The sequence below is a fragment of the Zootoca vivipara genome, chromosome 5 (genome assembly GCF_963506605.1).
Source record: "Zootoca vivipara chromosome 5, rZooViv1.1, whole genome shotgun sequence".
Taxonomy (NCBI): Eukaryota; Metazoa; Chordata; class Lepidosauria; order Squamata; family Lacertidae; genus Zootoca; species Zootoca vivipara.
This window is the reverse complement of record NC_083280.1, coordinates 33,161,806-33,180,914: the sequence shown is the minus strand read 5'-3', so window position 1 is coordinate 33,180,914 and position 19,109 is coordinate 33,161,806. Positions and strand designations below refer to the sequence as shown.

Genomic DNA, 19,109 nt, shown 5'->3' with positions numbered 1-19,109 from the left:
AGCTACAATTCCCAGCACAACTTAACTGGGAACTACACTTCCCAGGATTCTTAAACTTAAACTACAGTTCCCAGGATTCTTTGGGAGATGTCCTGTGCTTGTAAATGTGTGGTGTGGAGGAGTCCAAGCAAACCTCAAATATTTTATCTTTAGCCTAAGTTTTTGCTTGTTTCTTGGACATAGGACAGTTGTGTGTGTATTGGTGAACCCCTAGTTTCATGAGAAGCGATAACCTAGGGAATTGAAGGAAAGAAGGGCATAGGCAGCAAGCTGGTAGCCACTAAGAAAGTGAGGCTGAAGGAAAATACCCCACACATTATTAGAAGAGGAGGTATTCTGTGACATTGGCTTTAAATGAAAATACTGCTGGGTTGTTTTGTGTGTGTGTGTGTAAGTGGGGTCCCAAAAAAGTCACCAGGAGCATATGGATGGGGAAGTCTAAAACTAATTGGAATTTGTCAGCCAAAGACACGGTTGCAAGACCACTATTAGATGTACAGTATATCAAATATATTGTTGTGGCTTTCAACTCTCAAAATCACCCATATTTTAAAATTCATCATGTTCAAGTCAAACCATCATGTTTTTGCCTAAAGAGTAAAGTTGGGGATATGAAATGCCTTATTTGAATGTTGCCTGTCCACACACACACAGTGCAAACACAAAACAGTGCCTTTAATTAAAAACAGGGTGGCATTAAGGAGGGGGTTGGGAAAAGATAAACCTGAGCCGGTACATTAGCAGTTAATGGTAACAACACATTTCATTTTGAAACACATTACCATATTTCTAGTATCAACATGTTTTGCAATTTGAAAAACAGATAGCTTCTTAACTTTTAAGAAGATTTAACATAAAATTGCGACTTGGAGAGACATTGTTTTGATGTCTAGGGGCATCTTATAATGCTCAGCTTGTTTTATTCATCATCATAAAAGCTTATCACTACATTTCAGGAAGTCAGTCATACTGTCTTGGTTGCTTGTGTTTAGTGGTAGAAGAACCTGAGAAATGAAAATGCACAGCACCAGAATTAATTGCATTTGTCTTTAGTGTCTCTTGTTAAACAAAGTTGATGGAACTGTCAGGCAAAATGATCTTGTAATGTTTGATCACCAGACAGTCTACAAAAGTGGGTAGTTGAAATATGCTGTAACATGTAAGGAATAAATGATTACATTTGTAGCAGTAAAGCAAATGACACTTTACCTCCAACAATGACAACGTAGCAATGTAAAAAGACATAATGGAAATCTTGACATTATTCCTGTAAAGCTACCCTCTTTGGTGTCTATGGACTTTTAAAATAAAAAATAAAATCCTAGTAGACTACCTAAATTCAGACTTGTTAATATAAAAACTGTTGTTCTGGATTTCTACCCATCACTTTGGAACAGATAGACACTATAGAGAGGAGAGGGAGAAGTACCATTTTGCAGGTCCTTTCACTAATGAGATGACTTTGTTGGATACAACTACGAATTTATATCAAATACTTAAAGTGACACAGCAAAGATAAGATAAAAGGAAGAATAGATCTAAGTATGAAAGTATCATTTAAAAAACCCTTTGCTGCTTTTTGATATACTAGAGAATGTTACATTCTGTTCATGGTTTTCTTCTAAGTGTTTACATTTCTGCAAATACATTAAGTAGAGTAGACTGACATTGTGAAAACAGTGCAACAGTGTTAATACAGATGCAAATGTCACCTATTCCTGTTTACTCAGAAGTATTATTCTAGGGGGGGGGGTTCAATGAGAATATCTCTAAGGTATGTGTTTATAGAATCATCAGTGTAAGGTTTGTTTGTTTGGCTAACTATATAAATGCACCTAAATTAATTGTAAAGTGTGATAAAAATGCTTTGTTTGCATTCCCTACCGTTATGGTGGTAATTTATCTCTGAACTTTCAAATGTAATTTGCTACTTTACATTATCGAAGAGTGGTTAATTAAAAACTATACAGATATTTATTGTCTCTTTCTCAATAGTTGGAAGAATTTATTATCATTGTGTCTTTTACACTATTACTTTTTATTGCTTTGTACTGCACATGTTGAGTTTTAATTGTTGCATTCTCCATTCCATTAATTTCAAATTAAATATTAAATTGTAATGAAGATTCAATCGTAACGTCTAAAAGGTTGAGAGAGACTGCAGTCTAGGACAGCAAGTCGGTGAAAATACCATTCTTTCTTATTTTGATCCTTTTTATTTTATATAAAGTTACCTCTTCACAATCAGCATTTGCCTTTATCTGCATGTAACATAATTATTGTTTTCAGTGGTTTGCAAACTTCATTCACAGAACTTTCTTCATCTTATGTCATCTCCCTGCATGTCCACCACCCTGCTGCATGGCAAAGTATTACTGGGAGTTGTCCAGGGCACACGAGTTGTCTCAGTTCACATGAGTCACTTGCCAGGCTTTGGGGCTCAGCTGTCATTTCTTGTAAGCCATCTGTGCATCCATTTACCCTTTCCCACCTCACTTCACTGGATGTCATTTGCAAGGGCTGGGCAAGCCATAGCTCAATAATGTCAAGTCATATATATCAGCCTGATTCACACATCACACTAAGCCAAGGACAGATTAAGGTGGTTGGGGGCCCTGGTGTAATTAGTGCCCCCTTCTATGGTACCACAAAGTAAGTCAATGTGGCATCTTAAAGACTAACAAATTTATTTTGGTATATGCCTCTGACATATAAAAATGAATATAATAATTTATAATAATAATAATTTATTATTTATACCCTGCCCATCTGGCCGGGTTCCCCCAGACACTCTGGGCGGCTTCCAACAAAACATTAAAATACAGAAATCCATCAAACATTAAAAGCTTCCCTAAACAGGGCTGCCTTAAGATGCCTTCTAAAGGTCTGGTAATTGTTGTTCTCTTTGACCTCTGGTGGGAGGGCATTCCACAGGGTGGGTGCCACTCCCGAGAAGGCCCTCTGCCTGGTTCCCTGTAACTTGGCTTCTTGTAGCGAGGGAACCGCCAGAAGGCCCTCGGCACTGGACCTCAGCGTCCGGGCAGAATGATGGGGGAGGAGACGCTCCTTCAGGAATAATACTGGTGGAGCATCAGAACTAGGACTGGGCGATATCACCTTTTCAACATTGCAATGTATCAGCAGCTAGACATTGTAATATGGTGATACATCACAATGTTGAAAAGGAAGGAGCATCATTTGGCCCCGGCCCTGCGAGGCGCTGGGGTGAAACATCCGCTGCCCTCTTTGCCACCTCCTCTGCGGCCCCCTACGCCACCAGCACCTGGCATGGAGGAAGGAGGAAGGCGTATCATCCCAAGCCTTGCCGGGGTGAAACCGCCTTAGCTTCCTACATTGCCAGTGCCCGACACAGAGGAAGGAACAAGCAGCATTGGTCCCGTTCCCATGAGGTACCAGTGTGAAACAGCCTCGGCATTCTCCACATTGTTCTCTTAAAATGACACTTGAGAGGTGCTGAACTGAGTTCTAGTGAGTTGTGGCTGAAAAACAACAGCCCTGTTTATATCCTTGAAACTATCCAAATTCAATCAGTGAACATTCAAAACACAATTGCTATGAAGAAAGCCTCCCACACTGAACACAATGGGACTTGATTGTGGGGCCTGAAGCAACAGGGATCTCCTCCTGGAATCCACACATTCACGTTTATGCTAAGCCAAGGTTTGGCTTAGCATGACATGCAAACCAGGCCATTATATACAAAGACAGAACTTTGTGCAATGTGAAGTCTTAATATGCTGCTTCCAGCACTTCTAAAACCAAAGCACCAGAGTAGCAGTACAGGAAGCACCTTAGACTGGGAAATGCATATTCTCTTTCCCTTTCTGTATGGCCACTGCTGCTATGATTTGGTACTCCAGTAGCCTGCTACATTGCCATCAAATGTCTTTACTTAAGATCTGGTTTAGATGGCTAAATTTACATGCACAGCCAAGCATTTTAACTAAACAAATTGAAACATGAACCTAGATTAACAAAATGCTCTTTACTAGTACCAAACCTTTTGGATGATTATAGGAACAGTGTCCAGTGTTCTTTCTTGCAGTGTACATGGTGATCCGAGAAGTCTGTTGTCCAGGGTTTTTTTCTTTCCTTTTTTTTTTAAACAATTCCAAGGTTTTCTTGTCACTGTGGTTTTGTTTTTATATGCTCCTACAAACAAACAAACAAACAAACAGAAATATATTGAGAACTTGCACTGCTTGCATCTTGTCCTTTACTTATGTGTTAAAACTTTAGTCACTGAGGAAAAGTGTATCATAAAGCTGTTCAGAACCAAATGCAATCATGCATTTTAATAAGGGATTTACAGAGAACAACTACTGAAGTGTAGTATTTCTACTTCAGATGCTTACACATAGATTACTCAGAGCTACAAAGGTGATATAAAAACTTCAAACCTGCAAAACTTAAGTGCCATTTTTCCCCAGGATTTTGAGTGGGAATTATTTATAATTTTGTGTTCAAATCATCGTTTATCAATGAGGGTTGAGTGCAAAAAAAAAAAAAACCACTCTGACAGCAGGCATATAGCTGCCCACTGGAAGCATTTTATGCAGGGTATATGATATGGCATGCATCTACATGGTACTGAAATGAAGGGGCCATGGCTTGGTGGGTTCCTTAAGTCTGAGCCCACTTTCCTCTTCCGATGATTGTGTTCCAGGACCCACCCAGCCTGCCATAGGTTGCAGTGCTGGTCTTGCTGCCGGTCACTGTGGAGCTGAGCAGGATTTTTTTTTTTTGCCAGTCTGCAAATTGGCTTCTTCAGGAAGATGGAGGAAGGGTTGTAAGATGAGCAGGTGAGCATCCTTTGGCACCTTCATAAATGAGGGGTGTATTCAGACTAGCTTATTCTAAACTGTGTGACCTGTGGGGTTGGCTATGGCATGCCTTTGGGGGTAGCAGCCAGAAAGTCTCCCTGTTCACCTTAAGAGTTGGGCTCAGAAAGAGGTCATGATCTTTTTTAAAAAAAAATTAATCTTTATTGAAATGTCAAACAAAATCATACAGTTAAAATGCATACAAACAATAATTTTTAAACAATAAAATATATAAGCAAAACAAGCAAATCATACATACCTCTTTTTGCATAAATCTACTAACAAATATCAGAATCATATATTTAAATCACATAAACTGTCTTAATGTTAATGACTTTTATTAGTTTTATATAAATTCATATTCAGATCGACTTCCACTCGTCATCCTCCCGGGCTAATAGATTTACTTCTTTTTGGACTGCTTTCTTTTAATTATCATCTTGGGATCTCTACAGAATATTTGACGTGAATCCAAGTCTTTTCAAATAATCTCCAAATTTTCCCCAATTGTATTTAAGCTTTTGAATACTGTCCCCTCTGATAGAATATGAGGTCATGATCAAAGTCACCCCTTTGCCATAGGCAAGGTGGTTCCTCCAAGTTGAGTTGACTCATAGCATTAAGCCACTGCTTAGACCTCTGTTGAATACACTGTGGCTCTCATTCAACCCACATATTTGTGTCTTGTCTCTTCTTTACATACTCTGGCAGCAAAGTATATATAGTTTTTTGGAGAAAGTGTAGCTGGACCACACCTTGGAAATGGCCAATTTGCTACTAAAACAGATTTTGTTGACATATAAAGACCTATACTTGGATATTTGAAGGAACACCTGGTCTCACATTTGCTGAGATCATTGGAGTATCTCCTGATGTTGACTGAGGCATGGCATCAGAGTGCAGGGACCTAAGGAAGGTATTGTCAGGTTTAGTACTTCTCCCACACAAGACACAGAACACTGGCAGTTTAAGTAGCTGAAGTTTATTTCTCAATAACAGGCTTACAGCAGTCCAAGCTTCCACAACTCATCCTTTGCCAATGGAGTCACTTGACTCCACTGGCTTATGAACCCTCCCAAGGCCAGATATACGCCACATCCTCCCCCACCTCCTGCTGGCTTGCCTCTGCTCTAATCAATTGCTCCACCTCTTGGCGACTCAGGTACAGCTAATTCCTCTTACTCTGGAGATTCCTCTCTGCTGGGCGTGTCCCTGACAGGTATTTTCTGTTGTGGATTTCTGTTATTGAATTTCTTCCCCTCTGATACAATCATGCCTCAGTTTAAGTACGCTTCAGTTTGAGTACTTTCAGTTTAAGTACTCCACGGACCCGGAAGTGTTTACTTCCGGGTTCTGCTGCGTGCGCATGTGCAGAAGCAATCTGTGCAGTTTGCGCATGTGCAGAAGCGATCTGCACGGTTTGCGCATACGCAGAAGCGCTCTATCGGCGCTTCACGCACTCGCACTATCGCCACTCGGATTAAGTACTTTTGGGGGAGCGAATGGCACCCCGGAACCAATTAAGTACTTAACCCGAGGTACCAGTGTAAATGTTAATTTTTTTCATCTAAAATACTCATTAGACAGTAAAATTTGTGTTAAATTGCTGTTTTAGGGGTGTTTTTCATCGTCTGGAACGAATTAATCCACTTTCAATGCGAAAGGTCACTTCAGGTTAAGTATGCTTCAGGTTAAGTACGGACTTCCGGAACCAATTAAGTACTTAACCTGAGGTACCACTGTATAAGGCAAGTGTTGACTGTGACGAACTTTTGACCTACCGTATCTGTTTACCAAACCCTTTGCTGTCTACTAATTCCCAGCTCGGAATAAGATTATTGCTGGCTACAGTGAGTCGAATTTTACAGTGGGTTAATCTTTTTAATGTGCGGCTTACCTTCCTGTTTTCTGTTTGTATTTCATGGACTTTTTTGTCATTACTCGGCATATAAAAGCATATAAATGTTTTAAAATATGGAATTACTACTCTGGAAATATTTGTGTTGAAGAGCATATAAATAGATTCTGACTAAACATCCTTGTGGACTCTCCTTCATTGGAGGATTTAAGCAGAGGTTGGATGGACATCTGTCATGGATGCTTTAGCTGAGATTTCTGCATTTCAGCAGGTTGGACTAGATAGCCCCTGGAGGTCCTTTCAACTCTACAATTCTATGAAAGCCATGAAGTGTGTGTGGTCTATCCAATATAAAACACAGAGGGTCAAATTCACAACTGTCTGACAGCTGGGAAGAGGCCATTGGGAATGTGCTCAGTATGATGAGCTCTGACCCTCACTTTCATATCTACATATTGCAGTAGGTCAAATGGATCTGGGCTGCAGTGAAACAATTTTTCTTTGCCCAGAGCCTGCTCTTCTTTTGTTCTTAGATCATAAATTTAGAGCCCAAGTGCAATTAAAAGTGCATGGTTAAGGTATGGTTGTGTACAACAAAGTTTCTGTGGGTATGAATGCTTTGTATGCCACCAGGAAAGGCACCCCCCAAAAATAATCTAGTGGAATAATTCAACCATTAATAGGAGAAATAAGAAAAGTTTTCCATTGATGCAGCTATTGTAATATTGAAAAATATTATAGCCGATAAATACTGAATTGACTTTGAAAAACATAGGTGACTAACAGCGAGCATACTGGTCCACATTTATAGAAACCATATTCTGTCTTCTTCTGCAAGTATTTTCTTCAAAGAGTCCAAAATATAATAAGGGAGAAACATAAATTGACTTGCTTCAGACAAGGTCATGTGATATAAAGCGGCCGTTGTGAGACGTAGATTTCAAAGGCTCAGCTTCAAATCCCAGCAAACCCATGGACTTATGGTGGACAAATCTCTGTCAGGCTCAGTTGTGCATTTTCCCCATGCAGGAATAGCGATGTGATACCTCTATTAAAATAGATAAGCTGAGGATAGAGAGACTATTTGTATGACTGAAGTGCTGCATGCTGGAACAATATGGTGTGCATCCATGAGAGCAACGCCTGGTTTAGCAAGCTGGGAATGACTGTTGAGCATGAGCGCTCCTCCTTTAACAAGGCTGGCCTGCAACATTTTTCTGTCTGAGAGGGGAAGAACAAAAGTGGAATGGGTGGAAGCGCCCATTATAATACAAAAGCCAAGAAGTCTGACAGATGAATCTTACTTCATGTCAGAATACAACATCTGAGGGCAGAAGACATAGGGCTAAACAGATTCTGTCTTCTGTGGCATTAGCTACCCCTTCCAGTTTAGTGTCATTTGCAGATTTGATGAGCATCCCCTCAATTCCTTCATCCAAGTAATTTATAAAGAGGTTGAACAAAAATGGGCCCAGAACAGAACTCTGAGGCACCCATTTGTTATTTTTTCCAGGATGACGAAGAACCATTAGTGAACACTCTGGGTTTGGTCAGTCAAAAAGCTACAAATCCACCTCATCCAGCCCACATTTTAGCAGTTTCTCCGCAATGGGGGACTGTCAAAGTCTTACTGAAATCAAGATACCATACATCCACAGCATTCCCCTGATCCACCAAGCATCTATCAAAAAAAATCTTCAGGTATCTGAAGAAGTGTGCATGCACACGAAAGCTCATACCAAAATATAAACTTAGTTGGTCTTTAAGGTGCTACTGAAGGAATTTTTTTATTTTGCTTCGACTCAGACCAACACGGCTACCTACCTGTAACCAAAAAAAAAAAAAAGTGAGAGTTGGCTGGCATGACTTGTTTATGAGAAAAAAGTTTCCACAGTAAGGAACTTTCAGTCTCTGTTGTGACTATTATGCAAAAATTGTGATTATGCATTGTTGAGGTTCCGTTATATGGAAGATGCTGAGGTTGCCTGGAAACATATGTATCATCTCCTGTCAAGTCCAGGTTAATTGACTAATTAAGTTTTCAGTAGAGGAATATGTAGCAAAACCTCTTACTTGGGATAAGGCATCTCCAGCCCCATTTCTTGCACACACCATTTCTTGTATGTTTCTAACATTGGAAAGTCTCAACCTCAAATGCAAGCCTATGAAATAAAATCTCATCTGAATTTTCTGGTTTCATGCTGGATGATGGAGAGTGTTAATTTCTGAAGAGAGCAAACATATTTCTTTCTTCTTCTTTAGTTGTTTGCATCTTCCTCCCCAATATTCATATTTCTACTTCAGAGTGGAATGAATAAACATGAACTGTTGACTAATCTTGACAGTCCTGTTACCAACCAGAATTACCATCAATGTTGTTTACTCCATTATTCCATTCATATATTTCATTGTTGATTTTACTATGCAGTGCAAATTGCACCGTTTCGTCCAACACAATGCAAGGATAATGAAAATAAAGGTATTCTTGGATGTGAAAGCATTTATCTAGGATGGTGGGTTCAGCTCACTTATTAACCATGTTTTAGCAGAGTAAAGGTTTGCCGAATACCCACCACCATTCATTCACCATAAAAGTGGGTGGGATATTCAGAGACTTTCAGGGCGGGATAAAATTCTAAGTATTTTCAGGTGTGGTTTTACCTTAACATGAGGTGGATGCAAAATAAAAAAATTCCTTCAGTAGCACCTTAAAGACCAACTAAGTTTATATTTTGGTATGAGGTTTATATTTTGGTATGAGGTGGATGGTAAGACAGGCAGCAGTGTTGCAATCAGTTTAATCCCGATGTAATGCTGCAATCCTAATCCTATTTACATGGAAGTAAGACCCACTGAATTCAATAGAACTTACTTCTAAGTTGACATGGTTAGGAGTGTGCTGAAAGCAACAAGCTTTCCTGATCAACCACAAGCAGATAGATTCTAGCAAACACTTCTACTTTCTCTGTGTAACCAAAACACTTCTACCATTCTAGCTCTGCAAGCCCATTTCTGTCTTCATATAGAATATTGGCGACATGACCTTCAGATACTATGACATGTTAGAATGCATGATGCTGAAAACATTTTTGTCCTCCCAGGTGTTAAGTATTTTCAAAAGCTGAACTGAAGGAGATATCACCAGGGGAATTTGTTGGAACCAGACAACGGGGCAACATTGTTTTGAGGGTCTATGCAGCTAATGCTATAGCTGTGATACTTTAAAAGAAAAAACAACAACAGTGTTTTATGTTTAAGAAAGATCAAAGCCATCAAGGACTGGCCTTAAAAAAAAACCCCAATGTGTTATATAGGGTGGCTTATCTTTTGAAACAACAAGGATAGAATTATACCCTGTAAGAGACCTATCAATATTTTCATTCCACTACTGGTGTAGGTAGTTTCTGGAATCTTCCTAAACTATGCATATTTTTAAACTTCACAAATAGAAGTGCAAAAATATTTTTAAATACACTTTGGATACTCAAGCAATGCAGGTTACATATTTTAGAGTTCTTAACAATAGTTATAAACTCTGTGTCATTTTTATTTGTCCCAAAGTTAATGAGCAGCTCTGATCCTGGTTTTAACATAAAATTGGGGAAATGTTGGCACTGCCTCTAAAATAAACCTTTTTTAAAAAATGAATTTACTCTCATAAATCTGTTTTTATATGAAAAACTGGCATGCTTCAATTCCTGAGAATGTTGTATTGCTTACAAACTGGGCCAGAGGGTCGATACAGTAATAAAAACAAAACCCAGAAAGTCATGATTTGTATTGACAGATTGTATATCTGCGAAGAAAGCCACGCACAAAAAATGTTTCTTTTCCTGAATTTAGTGGATCAGATTTCTCTATTATGCTGCTGCTACTTACATACTAGTGTAAGGAAAGATATTAAAGTAAAATGAAACTGAAGTCAACAATATTAATACAAGGGTGTTTCTGAAAGAAATTATAACATGGTTGCCTCCACCGTGTACTGAAAGATCTTTCCAAAATAGTTTTATAAAGATGTATAAATACATACATACCATATACCCATCAGAACTTCAAAGAAAATACTGTCTTACGAGAAGTTATTATGAAGGAGCTTCAAATGCACCTTCATTTTACAACTCTTGTTGCGTGTCGAGACCCCGTAACCACCCCCTCAAGGAGAAATAAAAACACCAAGACACTGGATATAAGGTTAATGTTATTGGGGAAATTTTAGGCCACAACTTTATTGGTTACAGAATGTGAGCGGTATTGGCTTAGGCATGGAGTAGACCAGGCTATATCTGACTCCTGCCCGTTGTGCCGGAAGTCTGGTAGGGTAAACCCCCGGTAGGGGGAGCCCCGTTGATGCAAACCAACTTGAGCTCCCCCCTGGGTTCCCGAAGGGTCGTGGCATGGCCCTAGGCTTCAGACAAGATCCACACACCCAGATTCCTTTAACGGAATACACCTAAGCATGGAGGGGCAGGCAATCGCCAGGCCTCCCCTCCCCCATCAGAAGGTCACCCAATGCCTAACTGCAAAACCTTACAAAGTTGTGATGGTTATTATGAGGTGGGCGAAAACCAAGTGGCCTGAGCCAATTTGCCAAGAGGAAAAATTCCTACCAGGCCCCTCAACGGCGACCAACCGAGGTCCATAGCAAGGCCATTAAAGAATAAACCTGCAAATAGGGAGGGAGGGTGGGAGTGTTATATACCCATCAGAACGTCAAAGAAAATACTGTCTTACGAGAAGTTATTATGAAGGAGCTTCAAATGCACCTTCATTTTACAACTCTTGTAAACGGCAGTCAGAAGCTACACACTGATAACCGTAAGCCTCCTCATGCATGATCCCCAGTAACTGCAGAAAGCACCAGGGGAAGCAAAAGCAAAACTTACAAAATGAATCTTGGATCAATCCAGTACTGGTTTCCAGAGCTACATTGGGAATGAGTGCCTCCGTCTATTCTGGGAATAATTTAATAGCACAAGAACCCCAATTCAACATGATATTTACTTTTTCTTAAAAATCATATCATTGATCTAAAGACAGTCTGGATACAATTTGGGAGGAGGGATGTATTTACACTTTCAAGTTCTGTTCTAGTGCTTTATTGTACTTATAGAAACGCTGTGTGTGTAAGGTAGCTTCCAGTCCTGTAGCTAGCAATGGACTGGGGAATGTAGGCAATTTCCCTCTCACCCCTAGAGCCCACAGCTCTCCCCTAACTAAATATGTTTTGTTGTTGTTGTTCAGCATGATCACATTGCATCTATATTATCAATATTATACAGCATCCTATTTGCTGAATCAGTTCGAAACTTGTATAGATTATATATTCTGCTAAACTGGGCAGACACAGGATATCCTCATATACTTGGAATGCAATTAGTATTGTTAGACTTCTTCTTCCTTTACTGCAGTAACAAACCACAAAACATCATAGCAATGTATAGAATATTCAGATTAAGAACATCTCAATACTGTGATAAAAATAGTATAACAAAAGAAAACACAATTTGTACTGTCAGAACATCGTCATATCATAGAGAAAGGCTGGGAATCAATAGGGAATTGTGTAGGAAATATGGGGAAGTTTCTGTATTAAAAATCCCCGTCTCAACTCCTGAATGTTCAATTTCTCGAACTGCTTTCTGAGAATTAGCACATAATTTCCTTCAGTTGCTGATGCTTTCTTAAGTAAAAAAAGGCATACATCTCTTTTTTATATCAATAATGGAAAAGTGAAGTGCCTAAGATTCTGATATCCATGATAGTTTTCCAGAATAAAACAGTTATTTATTTCTGCTCTTATTTCTGCTGCAGAAATACTGTTTGTTGGTAACTGTTGTTTACTGTTGTATTCAGAAACCTGTCCACCTTGACTTACACTGGGGGCCATAATGCTCAGCATCATTTAATCAGTAGCATATAAATCAGCCTGCCTCCCTACCATGTAATTTCTGTTCTGTTTATTCCTTACAGGTGAAATCTGTGCTTTTAAAATCCATGGACAGGAAATGCCCTTTGAAGCTGTGGTGCTAAACAAGACATCTGGAGAAGGTCGTCTTCGAGCAAGAAGTCCAATTGACTGTGAACTGCAGAAGGAGTACACATTCATCATCCAGGCATATGACTGTGGCGCAGGGCCTAGTGGAACAAACTGGAAGAAATCTCACAAGTGAGTGACAACTGGGAGAGTGAGGCAGGGACTGTGGAATGTATTTACAATTCATGCTGAAAAGATTCTTTTAATGCTTTGCTTGCCAATGCTAGTGGAAATCAAATCAAAGTACTTTTATCACAGGAGATGATTTTTCAACCTGTTCACTTCTCTTCACTCTTCCTGACTGCTTGAAATTGACTTCTTTTAATAGTACATTCAACTGACACTTTAAAGGTCCTAATAGGACTCTGGATCGAACTGTTTGCTGTTGGAAAAGCCCTACCATTAAATAAATTGGTGACTTTTTGAAACATAAATACTGAGTGTTAATTGATCTTCATGTAATCAAATCATATTGAATTTCCTTGCTTCTTCATCTTCCTTTTTATATTTTCAGCATTCCTGCAGCATTGATTATAATGTTGGTGGGCATTCTTATTTATGTCATATAATAATCATAGATAAGATGGAAAATGGTTATTTTGTGCAAGCATACAAAGTATTTACATATGAAATGGAAAATATTGCTTGATCCAGATTTACGCCTTGTTTAAGTGTGAGAGGATGGGAACAGTTCAAGAAGCTATGATGCTGTGATCCAAAGAAGCTTAACAAGATGCCAAGTTGTTGCCCTGGGGTTCTCCCCAATCTTAGTTCTACTTAGAGTTGAACCACTGGAATTCATAGGCATGACTAATATGGGTTTACTCTGAGTAGAAAGTTGGCTACAAACCTAAATCGCAAAATCTGAAAGTTATGCAAGGCCACTTGTGCAGAGCTCTCTCCTAACCCCCTTTCTAAGGTGTAGTTCTGATGTCATTACACTTATCATATACAGTACTCCAAAATTTCTCCAATGAAAATAGGGGTGTCCCCATTCCATAAGGAATTCATTAATAATACTCCACCCATCTGACTGGGTTGCCCCAGTTACTCTGGGAGGCTTCCAACATATATAAAAACATAATAAAACATCAAACATTTAACAAACTTCCATATACAGGGCTGCCTTCAGATGGCTTGGGGGGTCAGATAACTTCATACCCTCCAACATTTCCCTGATGAAATCCTAAGGGGAAAAGGGACATTCCAGGATCAAACCAGAAACAGGGATGGTATCCGTAAATCCAGCACCATCCCTGGAAAAAAGGGACTCCTGAAGGGTCTACAATTTGTATTTCCCATTCTGTATTTTTCCTAATTTTGCAAGGCTCAGCCAAAGATGGAATCACAGACAGGGAAAGAATAGCAGTGCATGGGATGGATTCTGACCCCTATAGCAACAGAAGAAGAAGCTTTTGTAGCCAGAGTCAGTAAGTGTTCCACCCTTCCAGGCCAGGTGGAAATAAACCAGCAAAGCAGGAAGCTTTATTGATCGTTGGGGAAATAATTTGTTTCAGCTAAACTTGTTTCAACATGATGGAAAGAAGCCCAGTGCCATACTCTTTAAAATTTAGAAATTGTTCATAGACTCACAGTGTTTCATTTTCTGTAGCAGTTCTTTGTTTAATTTGAAAGTTGACATATTTGAGCACAAAGTAATGCAAATACAATGGAGTGCTGAAATATAAAGTCAAGTAATACAATAATTTCTTTCAACAGAGCCTCAATTTAAAGAATATATTTTAGCTTTCGCAGCTATTTCTTGCATGGGTTACCATTCATGTTTAACTTTTGCATTTTCTACATGTCTGTCCTCTTATTTGATTGTAAGGATTGTGTGAGACTCGCTTTTACATTTTATTCTACTTAAAATAAACATAAAATATGTACATTTTAAAATGTTAACACTTAATGACAGGCTTGGAATATGCATTGATATTTGCATTATATTGTGAGACTCAAACTGATCTCTCTTCATTTTAGGGCTGTGGTCCATATCCAGGTAAAGGATATGAATGAATTTGCACCAACTTTTAAAGAAACATCCTATAAGGCTACTGTGACAGAGGGAAAGATCTATGACAGTGTATTGCAGGTGGAAGCCATAGATGAGGACTGTTCTCCTCAATACAGCCAGATATGCAATTATGAAATTGTCACAACAGACGTTCCATTTGCCATTGATAGGAATGGTGAGTGCTTACCGTTGCAGAGTTATGAATTCTGAGCCACATCTTTATTTATGGGTTTTTCAGCCTGCCTTTCAGGGCACAGCCCTTCCGAGTTGACTCACAAATTAGAACTGCATAAAACAAATAAATTATAACAATCCCAGTCTGAAAGCTGCAAGATTTTAAAATTCTAGCACAGTACACTACAAAAATGTATTCAGCATGCATTTAAAGACCCGTACAGATAGGCCCCTATGAATGCATACATCTCTGGGGAGAGAATGCTGTCATTGCTAAATTGGCCCAGTCTCTAGTACTCTAGTACTCACCAGCTTGATGAAACTTACTTGACTGATGTACAAAGTAGTCCTAAATATAGGAAAGCCAGTGGAACTCTTTTTTCAGGCAATCATGTTTTGACTTTTCTCAAGATAGTGTTTCTATTCTGGTGGGCGCTGACTATATCCCTAGTCGAGCTATAATATTTTGTGACAATGAAATTTGAATTTTTAATCCGAGTTTACTTTTAACTGAGTGTGCTGTAGGAAACTGCTTGAATTATTGTTGTGGATATATGTTTGACAGTATTTGTGATACCATTAGCATTCCTATGAAATCTCACCACCACCAGCCCATATTTCCTTGCCCATATTTTTTAATGTCCATTTTAAAGTATATTTTTAGAACAGTCTTTATAGTGTCTGATAGCTTCAGTGCTGGAGTAGTTGAGGATATGAGAGTGCACATACCGTATTTTTCCGTGTATAAGACTAGGTTTTTAAAATTGAAAATAAGGTTAAAAATCTGGGGGCGTCATACATGGATAGTGCATATGCCCATTTTCTAAATTTGGGATTCCCCAAAGTAGGGGGCATCATATACATGGGGGCATCTTATACACGGAAAAATATGGTATATTCCTTCAAAATGAGGTGATATACCCGAGGTCATCCTTGTGCCACTCCCATGGCATGTATTGCAAATTAATTGACTCTTCATTCATTATTTAATTATTTGCTGGCTATGCACTTTTCCTTCTTCAAAATATAGATATTCCTCAACCAACAGCAGTGTGCACCATACCCTCCTATAAACCCCAAAGAGTGCTGTAAACGTAATATATATCCTGTGCTGCTATTTCTCACGTAGCAAATATATTTTCCCATCCATCATGTGGGACAAGGTGTAGCGCTATTGTCTCATTTTAAAGAGAATCCATAGGAGCATCACATGAAGACTAAAATGTGGATTCTTGCACTCTCGCACTCTCTCTTGGCAAAAAAAAATCATTAGTTCCATCAAATTTAAAACCCTCAATTTTGTTTGTTTCTGAGAACCACCACAAGATGAGCACCTTACTACAGAGCAGGCAGTAACATCTCTTTCCCACCAGAACAATTTAATATTTGTCTAATTTCAGAGATGAGCATCTTTTATATCTGAAGTTCCACCTGAGGGTTGCCAGCACTATAAATTAAAAGTGTTCACAGGGCTTTTGTTTTTCTCGTAGCAGCCATTTCATGCTGCATTGCTTTATCAGAAGCATCTCCCCCATTTGACATGGTTCTGTCTTTATTTGAGCCAATTTCTTATACAGTGCAGCTGAGCGTCAAAGCATAATAACCAGTTAGCATCAGTAAAATGCAAATGGTGGTAAAGAGAATCCCTGCTCTCATTACAATAGCGTGAGTGGAAGGGAAATGTTTTGAATATTGTATGGAGGGAGCAATCAAGATGATTGAAATGGAGTTTAAGTAATCAAGAGCTATTTAGTATAGCTGTTTTTTATTGGAGTGGATGCAATGACATGGAGTTTTAAAAATGAAATATAAGGTGCACATGCTGAATAAAATGTGCATGTGCATGATTCCTTCTGTATTTCTAGATAATTTCTCTTTATTCCAAATTTTGAAGACTAAACTGAGTATCTGGAGTTTTCAGTCTTGAAACATTTTGTTTTGAGTACTGCATAGTTTCAACGAATTTATCATGTTTGCTTGGGACATGCATCTCAACACATCTGAAAGCAATTTTCTCCCATGTTCAGACATTCAGGAACATAACTGACTGAGAAGAGTAATCATTCTGATGGTAGGGGAACCTCTTCATTTTGCCACACCTGGCCTTACCTATGCCAGAAGACAGCATGCTGTCAGCCTGGTAGAAACTAGCACACTTTATCAAATGCATAGGGGTGCAACATGTCAGAAAAGTTTATCTTGATAGTAAAATCCCAGCAGCAGTGTTGCTTCCATTTACTGGGGAGAGAGGCAAAGTGGCAGTGAGATTGGAGCTGCACTGGTGGAACCAACCAGACATGCTGGAATGCTGCAAAGCCCCAATACCACCACCACCTCATCAATCCCCATCATAGTAATTGGCAGTGACGTTGCTGCTGTGAGGCAATTGCTGCCATTCTGCCCAGTGTGTGAGCTGCTCCTCCCAAAATGAGAACAGGAGTAGAATCCTTAGGAGTGGAATGAAATTTTAAAAAGGCAAAGGAAGTATGAATTCCTTTGCCATGGCAGAGCTTTTATGGTGCAAGGAGTGATGAGGTGCAGAGACAGAAAACCCATTTGGGAGTTCTAAGAGACTGATTGTTACTGTGACTGCTTTGTTGAAATCACACTGTGTTCAGGGTTCAGAAACCAGTTATGATCTTAGGAGAAAAATGGCTCAAGGGGGTGTGCCCAAGGGAACAAAAAGGGTGGTCAATTTGTCTGTGCTTGCCCTGAATAGAGAACACTGGACATTTGGTGCGTGTGTGTTGTTGCTAGTCGAAATGTCGCAGAAAAAAAAGCTAATGGCTCTCAGTTTTCAATGACCCATGAGATTATTTCCTAATTGCATTAGGAAAATTGGGACATTGACTCTTAGGTGTCTTAAGATTTCCATAGCCCGAAGCACAGAGGGCCAGGATCACTCCTTTCCATTTCAAGATCTTTTCCAGATAATAACAAACAAAGAATACAACCCCATTCCCAGAACAGTACAATATTATGTTCCAACATCAAATATTCAAATGTTCAGTACAAGCTATTTCTCTTTTGTTTTTCTATAAATCTCCATGAGATGCAGGTGGCCTGTATCCATTAACAGCATATGAAATAAAATTTGGCTATGACAGGTCTCATAGCTGTCATGAGATGGATGAGTCCCTGTACTTCTACATCACTACAGCAGAAATGATTGCAACAAAATTTGAACTCTGGTGGCATGTAATTTCAGATTGGACTGGTCAATGAAGGTTGAGCCATGTGCCTATCACACTATTAGTGAGGGTGACCTGACTAATAGTGTGTGATGTACTATGAAAAATGTGACACAGCTTATTTTATTAAATAAACCCCCAAAGTAAAATAACTTTCTTCTCCCAATGGATATTGCCAAATCCCACTGTCTTTGGAAACAAAGGTACAGTGGAGGTGGTGGGGGCCTTCATACAGCCCTAATAAAACTCTGCTTGCTTGTTAAACCCTCTGTGTGTCATTGTCATTCTTTGTTTCAGATATGAATAGCCCAGATTATCACTGGGAATTGTTTTAAGAGCAGCTGGGTTACAATAGCAACAGCAGCTGTACCCCACCAGTTTTGGTATCCTCCTCTCTGACCGTGACTACCTTAATCCTATCATGGAGCCTCACAACCTGGCAAACTGTCTGGCAGAACAATGTGTTCTGAGTCACATGCATATGTGACAGGAACTGGCGAGGGTATCTGAGAACACCTGCCATGGCTATCAACCATTATTCCAAGTGAGCAGGTCAGGAAAGAGCCACAGAAGGTAGAGCTTGATGAAGATGTGGACAGAATGGACAGGCAGCATCTCATGGTTCTCAAGCTGATCCTGGAATCGCAAAGATCCTGAGTTCTACTGCTGTTGCTGCCGCCACCAATTCCATAGAAAGATACAATAGCAAAGAGCAGATATTAAGAAGAGCTGCTGATATTTTACTTTTGTGTTCTTCTAAAAAGCATTGTAATAGGATAAGTGCTGGTAAAGTCTTTCTCTGATTGGAATCTAGACCTGCCAGCCACAAAACTCCACACTGACAAGTGCTTTCATTTGATAGAAAGACTCAGAAAAGTGGTTCTGAAGCTTTGTTCACCTTGGACCACTTTGGTCTGGACAAGAGCCTGCTTAATTTGGAAATGATCCAAATACCACCAAAGCAGTGTGCTCTAGTTTGCTATTCAGA

General features: G+C 39.3%; 1 protein-coding gene across 1 annotated transcript in view; it reads left to right on the top strand.

Moving 5' to 3' along the window:
• The window catches only part of CLSTN2 (calsyntenin 2), a 343,593-nt gene that overhangs the window by 231,513 nt on the left and 92,971 nt on the right, over nt 1-19,109 (top strand). The window contains exons 3-4 of the mRNA XM_035132736.2: nt 12,676-12,871; nt 14,723-14,931. Coding sequence (XP_034988627.2) covers nt 12,676-12,871; nt 14,723-14,931 — 405 coding nt within the window. The remainder of the gene's footprint in view (nt 1-12,675; nt 12,872-14,722; nt 14,932-19,109) is intronic.